Source organism: Glandiceps talaboti, chromosome 17, assembly GCF_964340395.1.
Source record: "Glandiceps talaboti chromosome 17, keGlaTala1.1, whole genome shotgun sequence".
NCBI classification, from domain to species: Eukaryota; Metazoa; Hemichordata; class Enteropneusta; family Spengelidae; genus Glandiceps; species Glandiceps talaboti.
The window spans coordinates 6,475,833-6,494,222 of record NC_135565.1 but is presented as its reverse complement, the minus strand read 5'-3'; the positions used below and the strand labels follow the sequence as shown (position 1 = coordinate 6,494,222).

The following is an 18,390-nucleotide window of genomic DNA, read 5'->3' as shown; positions in this document are numbered from 1 at the left end:
ATCTCAGTTAAATTTTTGCATGATCATAATATTGTACCTGTTACATCATTCTCATACAGCCTTAGTGACCTTAATTTGCATATAGTCATATTTTATTTTCCCTAGGGTACTATTACAGTAGCCCTGTCAGTTATTCGATTTGACTATTGAAAAAGTATGTGCCTGAAAATGTAATGTGTTATAGAACACTTATTTCCTGGTGTAAGTGTAAATTGTTATACAGTATATACTGCATTTGATACTGTTATGATGAAATGCATGAATGTGTGTGTGTGTACATACAGAGATGTAACATGCCTCAAACTATATTGTTTTCATGTATATGTTAACTTTGTGAAACTATTTTTTGGTGTCTTAGTGACCGTTTCAATGCAAGATTCTCTGTCTCAACCAGGGACTCAGAAAACAAACATTTCAAGACTGGTAGAAGTTTAGGTAATACTTTCAAATCTTCAAATGTGACCTGAAATGAGAGGAAAAAAATAACGACACGTCAAACACAAGTTGTAAAGGTTTACACAATAAATTAAGTTGTCTTAGTATTTCAACCATGGGACATGATTTTTTGAACACAAAGATAAACACAATCCAATTCTACACAAACAATAACATACACAGCAGGATCCTTTACCCAATCACACTGAAAAGTGATAAAGCATTGCTATCTAAACTGTATATATGAACAGTGAATTATTACCCAAGTAAGTAAGCCTCACTTTACTAAGACAGACACAAACTAATACTATTGTTGCAACATGTTGAAACAACAGTGATAAGGTATTGAATGGATGTTAAAAGTTTAATTATAGTCTCAGAATGGATGCTTCATAGGGTTTTATTGTCAGAGTTCCATGAACTTGCAGTGTACTCTTTTGGAACTTCCAATGTTGATTGGAATTGCACAACTGAGGAACCACTATCATCCACTTCTGTAATTTACCATATTGAATGGTAATCAATCAAACAGGCAGAGAAACATGCCTAGGGCCAGGCCTGTGTCGACTGATATATGTTAGTATAACAATATATTAAGTTTGCGTCTATCTTAGTAACCCAAAGGCTCAATTGCCAGAGTCGTACTGCAGCATATTGATACAACAGGTTTGTGTTTTTGTACAAAATTTGGTAGGGTAGGATCTTAGTAAGTAATGCAATTGTGTACATCATTACTGATACCTTCAGTCATAACAAATTTCAAATTTGGTGTCTCTTAGATTCCCTGAGGTTCAATTCAATTCATTCTTTATTCGCTAATGTATATATATATATATTTAAAAAAACACATCAGAAATCCTGTTGGCTCTTACGCTAAAAAAAGCAGTTAAATACAACAATCAACAACAGTTACCAGTCAAATACAAACACTCACAAATAAACACTAATAATAACTGACTAGAATTACGAGCATCTGACTAGAGAGAGGGTCCTTCCCATTTAATTGGCAGACTGCTGATGGGTAAAAACTTTTTCTGTGACGTTTTGATTTTGCTGTAAGTGAGTTAATTGTCATTAGCCCTCACTCCATACATCCACCCATGGCGATGCCATCCAAAAGAAGGGGTTTATTTGCAACAATGACTGTGTACCTATTTGGCAGTACTATTAATTTTTTTTTCTCAATTTTACCACTATATAGGCAAGGTTGTGACTACTATAGCTAAAATCTACAGCAATGCATCAGGGCAAGTTCAGTAATGCATCAATTAGTTGCAGTACTTCATTCATACTTCGATTGGAAGCCCTTTAAGATGCTGCAGTATGCACTGGTAATGATATATATATACTTTATTGTCATGCTAAATTTACATGAAATTCGATGTACATTGGCAGGGGGAAAGGGAAGAACACACAGAGACTATTTCAACTTACTTTACATATACATACATATACATAAACACACGTCAGACTGCTACTGATTCAATAGATGGATTGACCTTGGTACAAAACTGTGCTTAAATCTATTTGTGCGAGAACGTGGAACCCTAAGGCGACGACCACTTGGAAGATATTCATACTCTGTATGAAGTGGATGATTAGGATCTTTCATTATTTTATCCGCCATCTTAATAACTTTATCTTTGTACACCACAGAGTTCTGAACAGGTTCATCATGGCTGTCATCAAGTAACCTTTTACAGATCTTTCTAGGGCGATTGAGGTCTTCTTGGAGATGGTTTGATAGCAGATCATAGAAGGCGGTGTTAGCATAGTTAATAACAGACGATATTGTTGAGTTGAAAAACAGAGCTATTACGTTTGAACTTACATTTAACTTTCTCATTGATCTTATATGATACATTCGTTTGTTTACCTTTCTCAATTGATTTTCTACGTGTTGTGCGAATGACAATTTGCAGTCGATCATACAACCTAAATATGGATATGATGACACTCTCTCTACCTTCATATTATTGATCGCAACTAATGATAGTAACACTAAGTGTATTTCTTTATTTTCAGTACATCAAAAATTAAATCATATTATTTTTTATGTCAAATCTGAAAGCCTGATGCCAGCGCTGACTAAATTACTCGTGATATTTCAAGAAGTACTTGCTGTTCCCCAATATTTGTTCTGCATTCAGCTGGAAAATACTCCTCCTATACTTTTGCAATAATGACATTTTAATATGAAACTAAACTATAAACCAATAAGTTACAGAATTTGTACAAAAAGTGTTGTTTTTTTTCTCAGGATGTTTACCTTCATATAATCGTAAGCAATCCCAAGTTTCTTCAAGTCACTTTCACCGACATTGATAACTGGTATATAGTGATATCGCTGACTGAAGTGTGTCAACAACAGGAATCCTGCATTCATCCTGTTACCAATGGCAACCGCTTGAGAGATAGTGCTAGATGAATGAAACACAAAGTTACTGTGAAATACTTAAAGGGTTTCAATTTTCTGTGAAAAGTGAAATTATCTGTTTTGCCTGAACCTAATTTTCATTTATTTGGGAAGGTATCCATAGTAACTATGAATAACAATTATTTTCAAGAGAGATTTTATTCTAGCAGGAAAATTTAGTATTTCACAGTATACATAATCACATTGTTACCACAACATACATTGTAAATGAAAATTATTGTCACAGGGATGAATTTTACTGAGAATCAATTTGAAAGTTCTTGAAATGTAGATAAACTTTGCAATATGGAAGCTTGCTTTGGGTCCTTTTGAAATGATACAAGGAATTTAGGAGTCCATCATGTTTTTCTCAAGGAAACTACAATCTTTTATATTTCCACAGATTTAAACACAGTATGCGACAGCCATATTGGATTCTAAAATGATAACATTTTGACATAGATTTAAACATAGTATTCGGCAGCCATATTGGATTCTAAAATGATAACATTTTGACATAGAAAACACAGTATTCGGCAGCCTAATTGGATTCTAAAATGACAACATTTTGACATAGATTTAAACATAGTATTCGGCAGCCATATTGGATTCTAAAATGATAACATTTTGACATAGAAAACACAGTATTCGGCAGCCATATTGGATTCTAAAATGACAACATTTTGACACAGATTTAAATATAGTATTCGGCAGCCATATTAGATTCTAAAATGATAACATTTTGACATAGAAAACACAGTATTCGGCAGCCATATTGGATTCTAAAATGATAACATTTTGACATAAATTTAAATATAGTATTCGGCAGCCATATTGGATTCTAAAATGATAACATTTTGACATCGACTTAAGCATAGTATTCGGCAGCCATATTGGATTCTAAAATGATAACATTTTGACATAGAAAACACAGTATTCGGCAGCCATATTGGATTCTAAAATGATAACATTTTGACATAGATTTAAATATAGTATTCAGCAGCCATATTAGATTCTAAAATGATAACATTTTGACATAAATTTAAATATAGTATTTGGCAGCCATATTGGATTCTAAAATGATAACATTTTGACATCGACTTAAGCATAGTATTCGGCAGCCATATTGGATTCTAAAATGATAACATTTTGACATAGAAAACACAGTATTCGGCAGCCATATTGGATTCTAAAATGACAACATTTTGACACAGATTTAAATATAGTATTCGGCAGCCATACTAAAATGATAACATTTTGACATAGAAAACACAGTATTCGGCAGCCATATTTGATTCTAAAATGATAACATTTTGACATAAATTTAAATATAGTATTCGGCAGCCATATTGGATTCTAAAATGATAACATTTTGACATCGACTTAAGCATAGTATTCGGCAGCCATATTGGATTCTAAAATGATAACATTTTGACATAGAAAACACAGTATTCGGCAGCCATATTGGATTCTAAAATGATAACATTTTGACATAGATTTAAATATAGTATTCAGCAGCCATATTGGATTCTAAAATGATGACATTTTGACCTTGACTTATTAACTTTACATGGTGAATCCTGATTTTTTTTCTTGATTTTAACTGAGAAGGGTTTCAAGTTTCTTGAATAAAGTACCACCAAAAGTTGATAGTATATTTCTGAGGCACATTTCATGATATAACACACTTAGTTCTTAATGTGGATGTCCTAAGTGTTACAAAATGGCACCTTCGGTAGGTTATCTATATATAGTGTACAATGTGCACGTTACATGGATTAAACTGCAGTTAGATATAACTTTGCTTTTCTTGAAGTAATTGTAAGAATGTGAGTGATCAGGTAGATACCTGTGTCTTTTATCAAGAGCTTCATCTTCCATACCATCTTGTAGAGTTCCTTCATGGATCAATAGATCAGCATTTTTTCCTGTGTAGCAAGACATACATTCATCAAGTCAGTGGAACATTAGCTTAAAATCCACTCATGTAGGCATTTCTGTTATCATCTTAAAACATTAGCCTGGGGACAGGTCCAGACTAGCTGCAAGCTATTTCCAGACTCCCCATTTACCCATCAATATATTTAATTGGGATAAATAAACTTATTATATAAATTATATCTTTCGCCTATGCCCCCATTTTGCAATTATGGAATACTTTTTCTTTTATTATAATCTGTACATGGACCTCAGGAAAGCATTACTAGATAAAATAATAACTTTAACGTCAAACTTTAGTCATATGAACATATACGATAAACTACAACATTTAATAATAAAATTTCACACTGATACTGCAAACTTTTTATATGAGGCCTTTAACCGCAGGAAAAAGTGTATTTACAGCTGAGACATATGTGATATTTATTTATTTATGATATTTATTTATTTATGTACTTAATTTGATATTCTTTGTGTCCTATAAGCAAAAGGGCTGGATATGGCTCTTTTTTTGTAAGTATTTTGTATAATTTGATTTGTCAAGTCCATACAGGACACCTTCAAAACAAATATGATTGGTTATTGTGTAACATCAATTACAGTATGAGCATATTTGATTGGTTACTCACCAATGTCAATCAAACCATGACTGGGCATGGTATCTCCCGAGTAGACAATTTTCCAACCATCTTTACTGGTAAGTGCTACACCATAGGGCTGTGCAAAGTGATTCACGGCAACTGTTTGTATCTGTTACAAAACATTACATAGACCTTATAATGCAGTAAGACTTTTACATGTACAACAGAGGATTGAAAATGAAATAACTACACACTTATGGCAGGGCTGAACAAATCCACTGTTCCTGGGTCCGGGACTAGCATTTTTTTGGGGGATGGATCACACAAATTTTACCTTGTCTGTTACTGTTACCTTACTGTTAATAACTATAATATTAAAAATTCATCTCATGATCTGAATATACAGATTCATAGGTAAGATTTAATGTTTCACATTAGGAAGACCTTGGACCACTAATTCTTTCAGCAGGACCACTGGATTTTTTAAGGCACTAGTCCGGGGACAACCAGTTCACAAAATGATTTGTTCATCCCTGCTTATGGTGAATACAGAGAAATGGCTGTACAATAATTTGATAATTTATGATGAAGCTAAGGAGCTTTCATGTTGTTTGGGGTAGAAATGGATTGGACTCCTTAGTATAGACGTGATATGTCTTCCACTGTAGGTGGTAATTCAAATGTTCTTTATTTATTAATCTGTAGCAATGTATTGAGTTACAAACACAGACTTGGTCAATGTTGTTTCACATTGAAGAAATAAGCCATGATATAATTGTTTTATAAATTAAAAATCCCCCAAAATTCTAAATCCTCATCCATATGACCCCTTTAACAGTAAAATAAACGTATAGAGTCAAATTACATACTGGCAGTAGCTTGACCAACTGGACACTACTCAGTAACTGGACACTACTCAGTAACTGGAAACTGCTCAGTAAACCTACTAGATAATTTCGGCGAGAAAATTTGGCAATTATACAGTTCTCAACGACTAATTTTTTATGAATTACCAGACTGGTACATTGAGTTCATGTACAAGAAAGCATTTTAATCATTACTTATTTTTGCATGTTTGTGTTTCTAGCGAAATTAGCTAAAATAAGACTTTAGCAAAAATTTCTTAGTTTATGATATTCAGCTCATTACGATAATAATAATGTATTTATTTAACTTACCCTTTGAAGATTTAGTTGGTCGTGAAGTTGTACTAAATCTGGTTTGTTTCCATGAGTATTACGAAGTAATTCCTTGCAGGGAGTTATTCTAAATACAGATAAAAAATAATTCTCATAATGCTGCTGATAATTTACAACTGCAGACATAAGACCGTAGATGAACAGAATCTATTACAAACAGGGAAAGTAAACAAATGAATTGGATTAATAACACTTGGACCAGCATGTTGGAACAGCAGAGACTTGTAAATTACATTTCATGGTTTGATAAGAACAGTTTTATGGCCTCTTTATATGAAATGCCAGGGGAACCGGAAATTTGTTTGTGAACGTGAACTATGATGTAAAGTGGCCATAAAACTGTTCTTATCAGATGATGGATTGTAATACAAGTCTCTGTACTTCCAACATGCTGTGCCAAATGTTATTAAAATCCAATTCAATTGTTTACTTTCCCTGTTTGTAACAGGTTCCGTTCGTCCAAGGTCTGATGGCGATGATGGTATACAAATGGTGGTATTCAAAGTGTGACTGAGCAATTAACACCTTAGTGAACTACCTGATAACAACTAAAGATAAAACTTGAGAATAAATACTCCACATTGATAATATCCATTTTATTGAACATAAAATTAGCCAAACACATAAATCTTCGCATATATGCCTCCAGTTCCCTATGTCTAAACTGAATTACACAATACTTGTCTTATGTAAATATTTGTCAACACCATCTGAGTAAAAAAAAATACTTGTAAAGTTAGCTAGTGGCACTTAATAACAACTGTTAGTGTGAAGGATAATTCATAAATACCTAGTATTTTCAAGTATTGGTTCAAATTTGCTGTCAAATAACTTCAGCCATCCTATCAGTCTGTTAGGTAACACTAGGTTCATAGTCTTCGGGTCCTTACCATCCCTGACCTGGGAATAACAAATGATGAACCAATCAAAATGATGTAGGAGATCAGGTGATAAAATTAGACCAATCAAAATCATACAGATTACCTGATAAATCAGACCAATCAAAATGATGCTGGAGATCACCTGATAATATCAGACCAATCAAACTGGAGTGCTGACCTGAAATATCTGACCAATCAAAATTGTATGAGTGATCACCTGATAAAACTCATCCAATCAAAGTTGACTTGTAAAGTTCACCTTATGTATTCTATAAACCAATCAAAATGATGCAGCAGATCACCTGATAATAGCACACCAATGAAAAAAGAACAATTCAAACTCCTCACCACCTAAGTAATTTAAATATAACAATATTACTCACTGATAATCGCTGCCTCTCCAACAATAGGTTAATAAGCCCCTGTATTACAATAAAATAAGTATAATCATTAGACAAGATATCATTTATTGTATTTATTGTCCCTGTCTGCCAAACTATTCTGTAATAAACTTGTTGCTGGTTCAAAGCTGTATCGTGCATCTCCACATACAACACTATGTATTCTGTACATGCAGGAGGTTTGTATATTCTATTCAGGGGTGGGGGGTGGGGGGCGGGGAATGGCTGTCACCTGACTATACCCGGAGTTTACCAGTAAAATCCTTCTCTGTCTTTGATGATGTTTTTAGTCTTTGATTAATAAAATCCCTCACAACTAAGGATATCAATATGTCTCACAATAGCAATGTAATTTTAAATGTAATAAAGACAAAACAAGCCTAAATGTAACAACATAGGTGAAGCTGTCTAACATGATACATTCAGGGTTCGATTAAATTTACCATGCTGTAAATAATAAGTGTGTAGTTCAGTTTGACTCTACTGAACAACGCAGGTTTTCCCCCGGGGACTCCAGTTTCCTCCTGCATTAACACTGAACCCATGAGGGATAGCCCTCACTGGACTTCTTGGGAGACAAGTGTTCATATACTTAAAGAACTATCCAGTATAAATAAAGATTATTATCATCTTGGAATTGGAAAACTGTCTTTTGAGAGTAGTCGGTTAACTAGCAGTCTTCCTTGACTACAAAACAATTAAAATGAGGAAAACTGATTATGTGACTGAACGTTTGTGTAACTCAGACACAGCAATACCAAGATCTATAGTACAACTGATAAAAATATGAAAATAATGCAGTTATTGAGTTCTTTCCTTTAGTTTCTTCTTACCGTATGATGGTCTGCATGCAAATGAGAAACATAAATACACTGTAATTTATGCAAGATATCTGCTGTAGCGTCACCATAGTGACGATAAAGTTGTCCCAACGTACCCTCACCACAGTCCATAATCATGGAAATATCCTCACTGGCATTGAGAAAGAACAGGACAGATTAATTAGTTTATTTGCGTGGTGAAGACGCATTGTTAGTTCAACAATCAAGTTACTTAGTACAATGTTTTTTTCTATTCTCCTATAAAGCCAGTTTCAATCCCAGGCTAGTATTATCAGTGGGATCATCAGGATTACATAGGATTATTCTTCTGTTCTGGACTAACTTTTACTTTAGCTCTGTCAGACTGTTTTTCAACACTGAAATGCTAATCATAATCCAAACAGGACATTTAACATCACACCTTAGATCTTTAAGTTTAATATCAAATGTATATCAGCAAATCCAAACAACAACTTTAATGTCTGACTTAAGTCCTTGGATCTTTTAGCTTAATATCAAGTATAAATTGATCAGCAAAAAATATAATTGGATTTTTAAAATTCTTGTCTTCATTCCAAATGGAGTGGATTCCATGCAAAATCACTTAACTACAATTCTTAAAGTTACATACTGGCTCATGATTCAATATATTTAAACACTGAGTATCAACTTAAACATATTGACCGGATTTCTGTTAAAGTTGGAGTGGATAGAAGTAAGATAACTTTTAATAATAGAGACATTGACAACAAACAACAGGTGAATATCTACAAGCAGCACTTGTTAAGAACAGGGAAAGTAAACAACTGAATTTGGTTAATAACACTTGGCACAGCATGTTGGAAGTACAGAGGCATGTATGGTTTGATAAAGAAGATGGCCTCTTTATAAAGTGTCCATGAAATGTCAGGGGGACTTAAAATTCATCTGTGAATGTAAACTTTTGTGCAAAGAGGCCATACATATGTTCTTATCAAATGGTGGATGGAATGTAAATTGCTTGTCTCTGTACTTCAACATGTTGAGCTAAGTATAATTAAAGTGGCCATATGGATGAGGATTGGGTATTTATTTTGGATTTTTAAATTGTAAAACAATTTTATCATGGCTTCCTCTTGAAAAATCAATGTGGCACGACATATGCCAAGTCTTTGTTTGTAGTTAAGTGAATTGCAAAACCGTAATAAAAATATGTAAAATGTTTGTTATTGTATGTACAATAACATACTTTTTACAGATTTTTTGACTTTTTGCAGTGTATCAAGTGACAAACACAGACTGAGACAATGTTGTTTCACATTGATTTTTCAAGTATTTAGCCATGATAAAATTGTTATATTAATTTTAAAAAACCCAATATAAATACCCAATCCTCATCCATATGGCCACTTTAATATATTCATTTATTTACTTTCCCTGTTTGTAACAATTTCTGTTTGTAAATGCTTGTCTGTCACTGTATGTACTTGGAAAAGAGGAGTCAGAAAGATGTGCTTGTATATCACATATCCTACCAGGATGTAAACTGAAACCTGAATAACATAAGTACATACAAAGTACAAATACTTATGGGTGAAAATCTCTGGAATTTGTTACCTGAACATGTGGCGCTAGCTAAAACTTTTAAACACTTCAAAGACAATTACAGACACCTTTTTTCTGCCAAGCAGTTACTATATTTATCTGGCGCTACAATATCACCATGTGTGTATTTTATGTATTTTAGAATTTGTAAGTGGACTTTTGCATGATTGTTGATTTTATGTATGAGGGCCTCGATGGAAAGAAGCTTTGTGTAGTTTGTATTGCTTACTGAGTTTTACCCTGAATAAAGATATTTTATAATAATACTAAAAGTAAACACATACCTGCAGTTGAGTAAAATAGAACTAACATTTCTTGAATTGTTTGGCATGGCTGATCCTGTTCCTAAAAATACTAATTCTGGGAAGCTACCCTTCCTGTCCAGTTCTACAGGTGTAGCCATTTGTAATGGTGCATTCTGGGAAGACATTTGAGGTTCACTGGTTGATTCAGATTCAGAATTATTACTATCACATGATTCAGTTTCTGTCCTTTTTTCATCTTCAGGAGATTTATTTTTCAAATCTTCCTGTTCAATAGTAGTTTTCATATCTCTTTGACTGCTTTCTAGAGATTTCTGAAATTCCTGTAAATGCTCTACAAATCCATCAACTTCGTTGGCCTCAGCTTCTATCTGGCTTCTTGGCAGCACTGGTATAGCACTCCTGAAGGTATTTAAAGAAAAAAAAAAATATATATACAAAACATTTCAACATCAGTCTAAAATGCACAAAGTGAGGGCCATTAGTATTAATTTATGTTAATTAATGAGAATTCTGGTATTTATTTATGACTCTGATTAGTTTTACCCTTCAGTGTAAAACATCTCATGAATATTAAATTTGCAACCATGAATATATTATTTCTGCTGACTCCCATGATGCAACAGCCCATAGCAATGATACCCTGTAAAAGCACACAATTAACTTGAAACTGAAATGGCAAGTAATTGAAGGTGATGTAAAATCATGAAATGACTCTCCAGAACCCATAGTTTATGAAAATACCTTCAAGTTTATTTCCTGGAGTGTTTCCCTTTAAGTTTTGATGACAAAGACTTGCTAATATTCATTGACTTTACATTTTATATTGTACATATATCATCACCAATGCAAGAAGTGTGGATAATTAGCATTCACTTATGGTAATTGTATCTATGAATATGCAAACATTCAAATTTATGGTAATGGCTTATTATCACTGTAAAATATTCATTAACCTTACAACTTGTACTGTAAAGCCAATGTATGATGTGTGAATAATTAGTATACATTTCATGTTATTTACATGCATATCAATAAGTATGCAGATATTCAAATTTATGGTAATGACTTATTACCGATGTCAAATATTCATTAACCTTACATTTTGTACTGTATAGCCAATGTAGGATGTGTGAATAATTAGTGTTACGGATGACAGAATACAACATCATGAACATTGAGTGTAGTTTGAGCTAATTCCCTAAAAGTCCAAGTCGATCCCGTGTACAGAGTGGAGAGAGAGAGAGTAACATTGAAGGAGGGTTACTTTAACAGTAGAGGTTACCCCTCTATTTGTTACAATTAGTATACATTTCATGTTAATTACATGCATATCAATAAGTATGCAGATATTCAAATTTATGTTAATGACTTAATATTGATGTAAAATATTCATTAACCTTACATTCTTGTACTGTATAGTAAAATCAGTGTTCTCCATTTGCAGTAGGATGCAGACATTAACCAAGTAATAAACAAACATGTATACACACACACACACAGACAGACACACACACTCACATGCACACACACACACACACACACATGCACACACACACACACACACACACACACACACACACACACACACACACACACTTGATGGGCTTTTAACCCACTTTGAGATTATCCTTACCTATCCCACCTCGTTAATGGTCTCATGTGATATTTTAGAAGACATTCAGCTTGTGTGGTTCTACCATCTTGATGTGTCTACAAAGAAAACAAATAAGTTGAGAAAAGAAACAACAAACAACAGTGATTGTAACCCTTTACATTACAACTTAAAATTACAGGTGAACTTATTTGACAGATCAATATTTAGAGTTTTGGGGTAAAAAAAAATAAACATACCAGAACAACTTTTTTACAGCTATAATGAACATGGTTTTAGGAATGACATTAAAACAAAAGTCTTCATACATTGATTTGATTTGATTCGGCAAAAACATTCGGAAAACCACAAACTACATTTTGTAAAATGGATATACAATATCACAACTTTAACATTTGCAGAACAGACAAAACAGAAACATCACTGAAATGCTGAGGATGATACAAACTGATGGTAACAACTTATTCCCATTGTGGTTCATAGAACACACAGCCCCCTCAAAAAATTCTACGTGACTGAATGATTGCCTGATTTAAATAAGTAGTGGCAAATATTAGAAAGTGTGTGTAATATGCATGAAAGATATGCATGCACCTAACAATTACAGAATATGAAATCAATACAACTTCAATAAAATTAGTATTAAAAAGTTGAGGAGGTTCAAATGTTTTCACCAAGATTATATCAAGATGATTGCACCAGTGTTTTAGATGTTGTCATTAATTTCACTGTCTGGACATATATATGGCTGCTGAGTCCAGTGTTAAGGGATGGTACATTATTAATACTGGTAAACAAGTCCGTCATGTTTGTATCCTGTTTGCTTGCTTTTGTAAATAATTAAAATTGCTAAAATAAAAAAAAATAGATAAAGTTTTTAAAAAATTAAAAAAATGTCCGAAATATAGTTATTACATATTTTATCTTTTTTTTTTAAATAGATGTCAAATTATTAATAGTTGATAGTACAAAAGTTTGTAATTGTTTTTATTCATGGAGAAACAAAAGATTAAAAAAAGGAAGCAAATTATTACAGTGGATAATTAAACATCAAAGTTTTTCCCATATCTGGATGGTAAGCTGTAAGCTATCTTTTCTTTTCAAACATAAAACTCAACTGTTTGGCTGACAGACATTTACTTTAACAAGGTTGGTGTGATTTGCATTTTACCTTTTCTTGATCAACTGGAAAATTCATATGTACATTGGGAAATATCTCTGAATGAATCATGTTGAGTTTGGTTTGCATGATGTATGACTTTGCAAGACAATCACTGTTACAATCTTCGTTCATTACCAGGTGATCTGTTGATGTACCAAACCTAATGAAAACAAAGTGATAACCAGTTACTTATATGTAACACAATTAGATGTTATTCCCCAATATATTTCTTCAGTCTAGGAAAATATGAGTGACCCAATGGGGCCTTTGTCAATACGAGTCGCTAGATGAATAGTGCCACCTATATTCAAACTGATGTCACTATTGGTCAATAGATCATACCACATGGTTCAATCTAAGCCAATCACTGAAGCCTTTTTGAACACAAAGTGTTCTAATATACATGTGTTGCCTGGCTATGAGGGCATTTGGAGACATATATTACCACAAAGGCTGTTAGGTAGGAATTATTTACTGAGGCTGAAAGAAAATGGAAATACATAACAGCTTGAGGGGTAATATGATGCATACTAATGCCCAAATAAGGCCAGGCAATAAGTGTTTTATATCACATGAAATTCACTAGCAAGTATTCTTCTCAAAGTCAAAGAAATCACCAGCAGAATACCCTTGTTACTGTAATAGTGCCCTAGGAAAAGTAGCAAACATGTATTCAAATTGAGGTCAATATGGGTCACTTATCTATACCATATGAATTGATCTAAGCCAATCACTGAAGGCTGAATGTAAACAATGTGTAATATTGTAAAGTAACACCAGACATAAATGTTTTTGTGTTTTACAGGCAAAATCGCTTAAAACTAACTTTCAATTCATTCAACTTCATGACAAATTTGAACTTTATCTTGATCTTGAAATGAAAGCAACCATTCAAAAAATACTAATTAAGGAATCTGCATTAAATATTTTGTCTTTAATCAAATTTTCTCTAGTTGGTTTAAAATTTGCATATTTTGACCATTATTAGAATTCTAATTACTCTTTCATATCAGATGTTTGTTATACACGGTAGTTGATAGCATACATGTACATACCTTTCTATCCAAGCCAGGTATCTGTCCATTTTTACTACACATGATATTATTAATGGCATACATACCTTTCCATCCAAGCTTGATATCTGTCCGTTTTCACTACATGTGGTGGTGTTTGATGTACAACCAGCACGGCAGGCATCTCAGTATCGCTCTTTTGGTAGTCACAGAATACAGCATTGGATTCTAAGCTATCTAGGTAATCTTCTGATGGGCATTCCAAAACTGAATTACAAGTATACACAAGTCAATCAAATTAATGAAGAATTTCATAAAAATCACAAATCTATTGTACCATAGTCTACCATGTCAGCGCCCTCACTCAAAGGAAGTAGTTTAGAATAAAGAAGTTTGGTTCTAGTTTTGTGTAGACTGATGATATATTTTGGTTATTTTCTACCCTTTCAATAAATTCACAAAGTCTGTAAAACATTCTAATATATAATTCTCGTTACATGACCAAGGGTTCAAATAAATAACAATTTGTCTGTTCAGATCAACAGGCTTTGTCAAACTATTCATTTGCTGGCGTTATAGCTAGGAGGTTTATCGTGGCAATAACATGATCATAAAGATTATAGCATCAATATGCCCCTTCCTCTCTGTTCATGGTGTTGCATTGTCCTCTGCTATTGTTCTCTTCTGTAATATTTACATTTTTGTATCTGTTGCAATCTCCCTGGGAAATGTTCAGTATTTTTTAATTGGTAGCATCAAATAAGTGATGTGTGTTATTTAATTTAATATTTGTATTTGTGATTGTAATTGGTGAAATTATACGAAGATTGAATCAGAACCATCACATGTCTGTGTGGAACATAGCACATTGTAGTAATCAGGGTGAACTATCATAGGTCACTGTCAGGGGTGACAGTCACTCAGTACTTTATGAAAATTGCTGTGAAGTGTTACAACTGCCAACATCAGACTGTGAACAAAGTAAACAAATGAATTGGATTAATAACACTTGGCTCAGCATGTTGGAACAGCAGAGACTTGTATTACACACCATGGTTTGATAAATAACAGTTTTATGGCCTCTTTATGCATACATGAAATGTCAGTAGAACTGGAAATTTGTTTTTTAACGTGAACTATTATGTGAAGTGGCCACAAAACTGTTGCCATCAAATTATGAAATGTAACATAAGTCTCTGTACTTCCAACATGCTGTACCAATACAAGTGTAATTAATCCAATTCAGTTGTTTACTTTCCCCGTTTGTGACAGGTTCTGTTTGTCAACGGTCCGATGTCAGCAAATGTACATGATAATGTGGATAATAAAGTGATAATCAATTTCTCTTGGTAGGTTTTAGCTGATAGGCCCCTTGGCTTCCTCATTTTTGGTGCTTTGCATTTCAAACCTTTTAACCTTTTTATCATTCAATTTTATCCCTTTCGTCTGTGTGTATCCTGTTTTCAATTACCCTGTTCAGCTGCTGTGAATCACTTGATTAACCAGCTGGTCTTTCTTGTTAGTCATCAACCAGGTATGATTGTTACCCATACTTGCATTATACATAGTTATACAAACTAAAACCAAGACTTACTGATACAGTGTTGTCCCCGTTCAGTAGGACTTAACACATCTTCAGGATGTATCTGTCAAATTAACATTATTTGATTAATTTTCACCAATTAAAAATAGAATCTGGCACATATTTGTAATGACCACAGGTGGAAATTTATCTCCATATGTATAATTCTACAATCATTACTGGGTAGTCTTCCTCTGCCTCATTATGGTATCAATTTCTAATTCATTTCATGCAAATTTTTCAATTTAGAAATGTACTAATGTACTTAGAAACTATTGTGGTCATAGAAATATCATTACTTTTTTAAAGTTTGGTTTAAGCAATTATATGCATGTTTCCTCTTAATCTCTCATGACATTGGAGAGATTCATGCGAAAGTTACATAGTCACTTAAAACCAGACTTTGAAAAGGTAGCCTTATTTCTATTAACTATTATTCATTTGGTTTGGTAGTAATTCAAACTCGAAAGTGGCTCTGGTTTGCTAGTAATTGAAACTCTATAGTGACTGTGGTTTGCTAGTTATTGAAACTCTATAGTCACTCTGGTTTGGTAGTAATTCAAACTCTATAGTCACTCTGGTGTGCTAGTAATTCAAACTCTATAATGGCTCTGGTTTGCTAGTAATTCAAACTCTATAGTGACTGTGGTTTCCTAGTACATGTAATTGAAACTCTTCAAGTCAAACTGATTGTATTTGCAGAGAACCATTATTTGTAGGAGTTCCAGTGACCCTACAGCTCATTTCTAGTTATATTTATTCAAATTTCTGCACGAATTAAGCTTATGTGTCTCACTGTAGTGCCTTTTGTCATCTCAAGCGTGCCATACTGGAAACATGCACAAAATAGATGAACAGTGATTGAAAGAGTGCCAGGCAATAGGGAACTTGCAATCCAGACTGAACATGCTCAGATGCAAGGACTATGGGATTATCTGTGGTTATCATAATACCTAATCTGGAGCTACTGATAAAATTAACCTCCCACAATTGTCAGGGTCACTATGAATTGATCATTTGTGGTTACAAACAATGTATTAACATTGTTTACAATACTTTTTAATTGATTAGTATTTATTATCACTTTTCCCATGATGCAACATTCAACATGGCGGGTTTGCAAGTTCCCTATTGTCTCTGCATGTGAAGACAATAGTCTATTTAAAGAAGGGCATGTGACTCGATTCTGACTAATGACAGCTTATGTAAAAATTTTGAGGTGTAATAAAGTCAAAAAACACTAACCGTCTTTCCTTCTGCTGTTGTTACTGTGTTGCCTAGCTTTAATTCTCGATATGATGGACCTCTGTGAAAATATAATGTTGAAAATTGTATTCAAGAAATATTTTACATTAAAGGGGAACGCCACTCCAGTAAATAAAGCCAGTGTGTTCTTGTAACCTTTGGGTTGTAGAGAGTCATTTTAGGATTATACATCACTTACAGTGTTAAGGCATTCCATATTTATGAGGCTAGCTCCCACAAGACAATGTATGACCGCTAATAAGGGCTGCCACTACACAATTGACGGCCAATAATTTTCACTTCGTATTTCTTGGCAATTGCACAAAATGGAAGTGATGTAAGTTCATACAATGACACTCTGCAACCCAAACGTTACAAAAAATGACTTTATTTTGTGGAGTGATGTTCCCCTTTAATCTTTTCATCCAAACACAAACTTGAAAATTGATGCCTAAAATTTATAATAACATCCTTCAGTCTTTGTCAACAGATTGACACTGTTTTAACAAAATATGCTACATCAATACATTCAATACTAGGCCTGTAATAACAGTGACGTGGAGTCATGATGGGTGAATGGTTAGCGTGACCGGCTTGGAATCTACAGGTTGCAGGTTCGAGCCCCGTCGCTGCCTGCTGTTTGTTTCTGAGTGGCTAAAGTCCTTGGGCAAGATTTGAACCACGACTGTGCCTCTGTCAACCCAGCTGTATAACTGGGGACCTGGTAGGATGTAGGTTGCAATGTAAAGGCTTTAATCCTATGCGCTTAAATGGCAGCAATGGATTGTATGCTCCCCGGGGAGTTGAGGAAGACTAAAGGGCCGTTGTGCCATTCTGATCCGAGCCAGGGGTAATAATTGTAAAGCGCTTTGAGCACGGAGTGGGAAAGCGCTATATAAGAACCCAACATTATTATTATTATTGACGTTAGTTAAATAATATACTTACGGAGGCAAGCCTAAGGCTACTGCCTTCTGTGTCACGACATTTCCAGGTTTGTCTTTAAGCTATAAAGAATACAAAAACATGGAACAATATGAAAGAAATGGTTAGTAAGTAGAACATTGATGTAACCGTCATAACCTAAATTATTACATCCTTGATCAACTACATGTATCCCATAGCTACCCAACAAGATCAGCCATCAATGGAAACCTTCCAATTCTGAAAGTACACCACATGATTTGCCAATTTAATTCTAAATACACTGCTGTGAAACTCTGGAACTCCATCCCCATTGCATTACAGAAT

General features: G+C 33.8%; 1 protein-coding gene across 1 annotated transcript in view; it reads right to left on the bottom strand.

The window, feature by feature from the left end:
* Positions 1-263: 263 nt before the first annotated feature.
* Positions 264-18,390, bottom strand: part of LOC144448652 (zinc phosphodiesterase ELAC protein 2-like) — a 30,489-nt gene continuing 12,362 nt past the window's right edge. The window contains exons 9-23 of the mRNA XM_078138929.1: positions 18,088-18,146; positions 17,140-17,200; positions 15,907-15,958; positions 14,420-14,579; positions 13,309-13,459; positions 12,159-12,235; positions 10,544-10,924; positions 8,688-8,826; positions 7,837-7,875; positions 7,363-7,472; positions 6,552-6,639; positions 5,422-5,542; positions 4,701-4,779; positions 2,705-2,855; positions 264-463 (exon numbers count right to left, since the gene is read on the bottom strand). Of these exons, the coding sequence (XP_077995055.1) occupies positions 326-463; positions 2,705-2,855; positions 4,701-4,779; positions 5,422-5,542; positions 6,552-6,639; positions 7,363-7,472; positions 7,837-7,875; positions 8,688-8,826; positions 10,544-10,924; positions 12,159-12,235; positions 13,309-13,459; positions 14,420-14,579; positions 15,907-15,958; positions 17,140-17,200; positions 18,088-18,146 (1,806 nt within the window). The 3' untranslated portion in view covers positions 264-325. The remainder of the gene's footprint in view (positions 464-2,704; positions 2,856-4,700; positions 4,780-5,421; positions 5,543-6,551; positions 6,640-7,362; positions 7,473-7,836; positions 7,876-8,687; positions 8,827-10,543; positions 10,925-12,158; positions 12,236-13,308; positions 13,460-14,419; positions 14,580-15,906; positions 15,959-17,139; positions 17,201-18,087; positions 18,147-18,390) is intronic.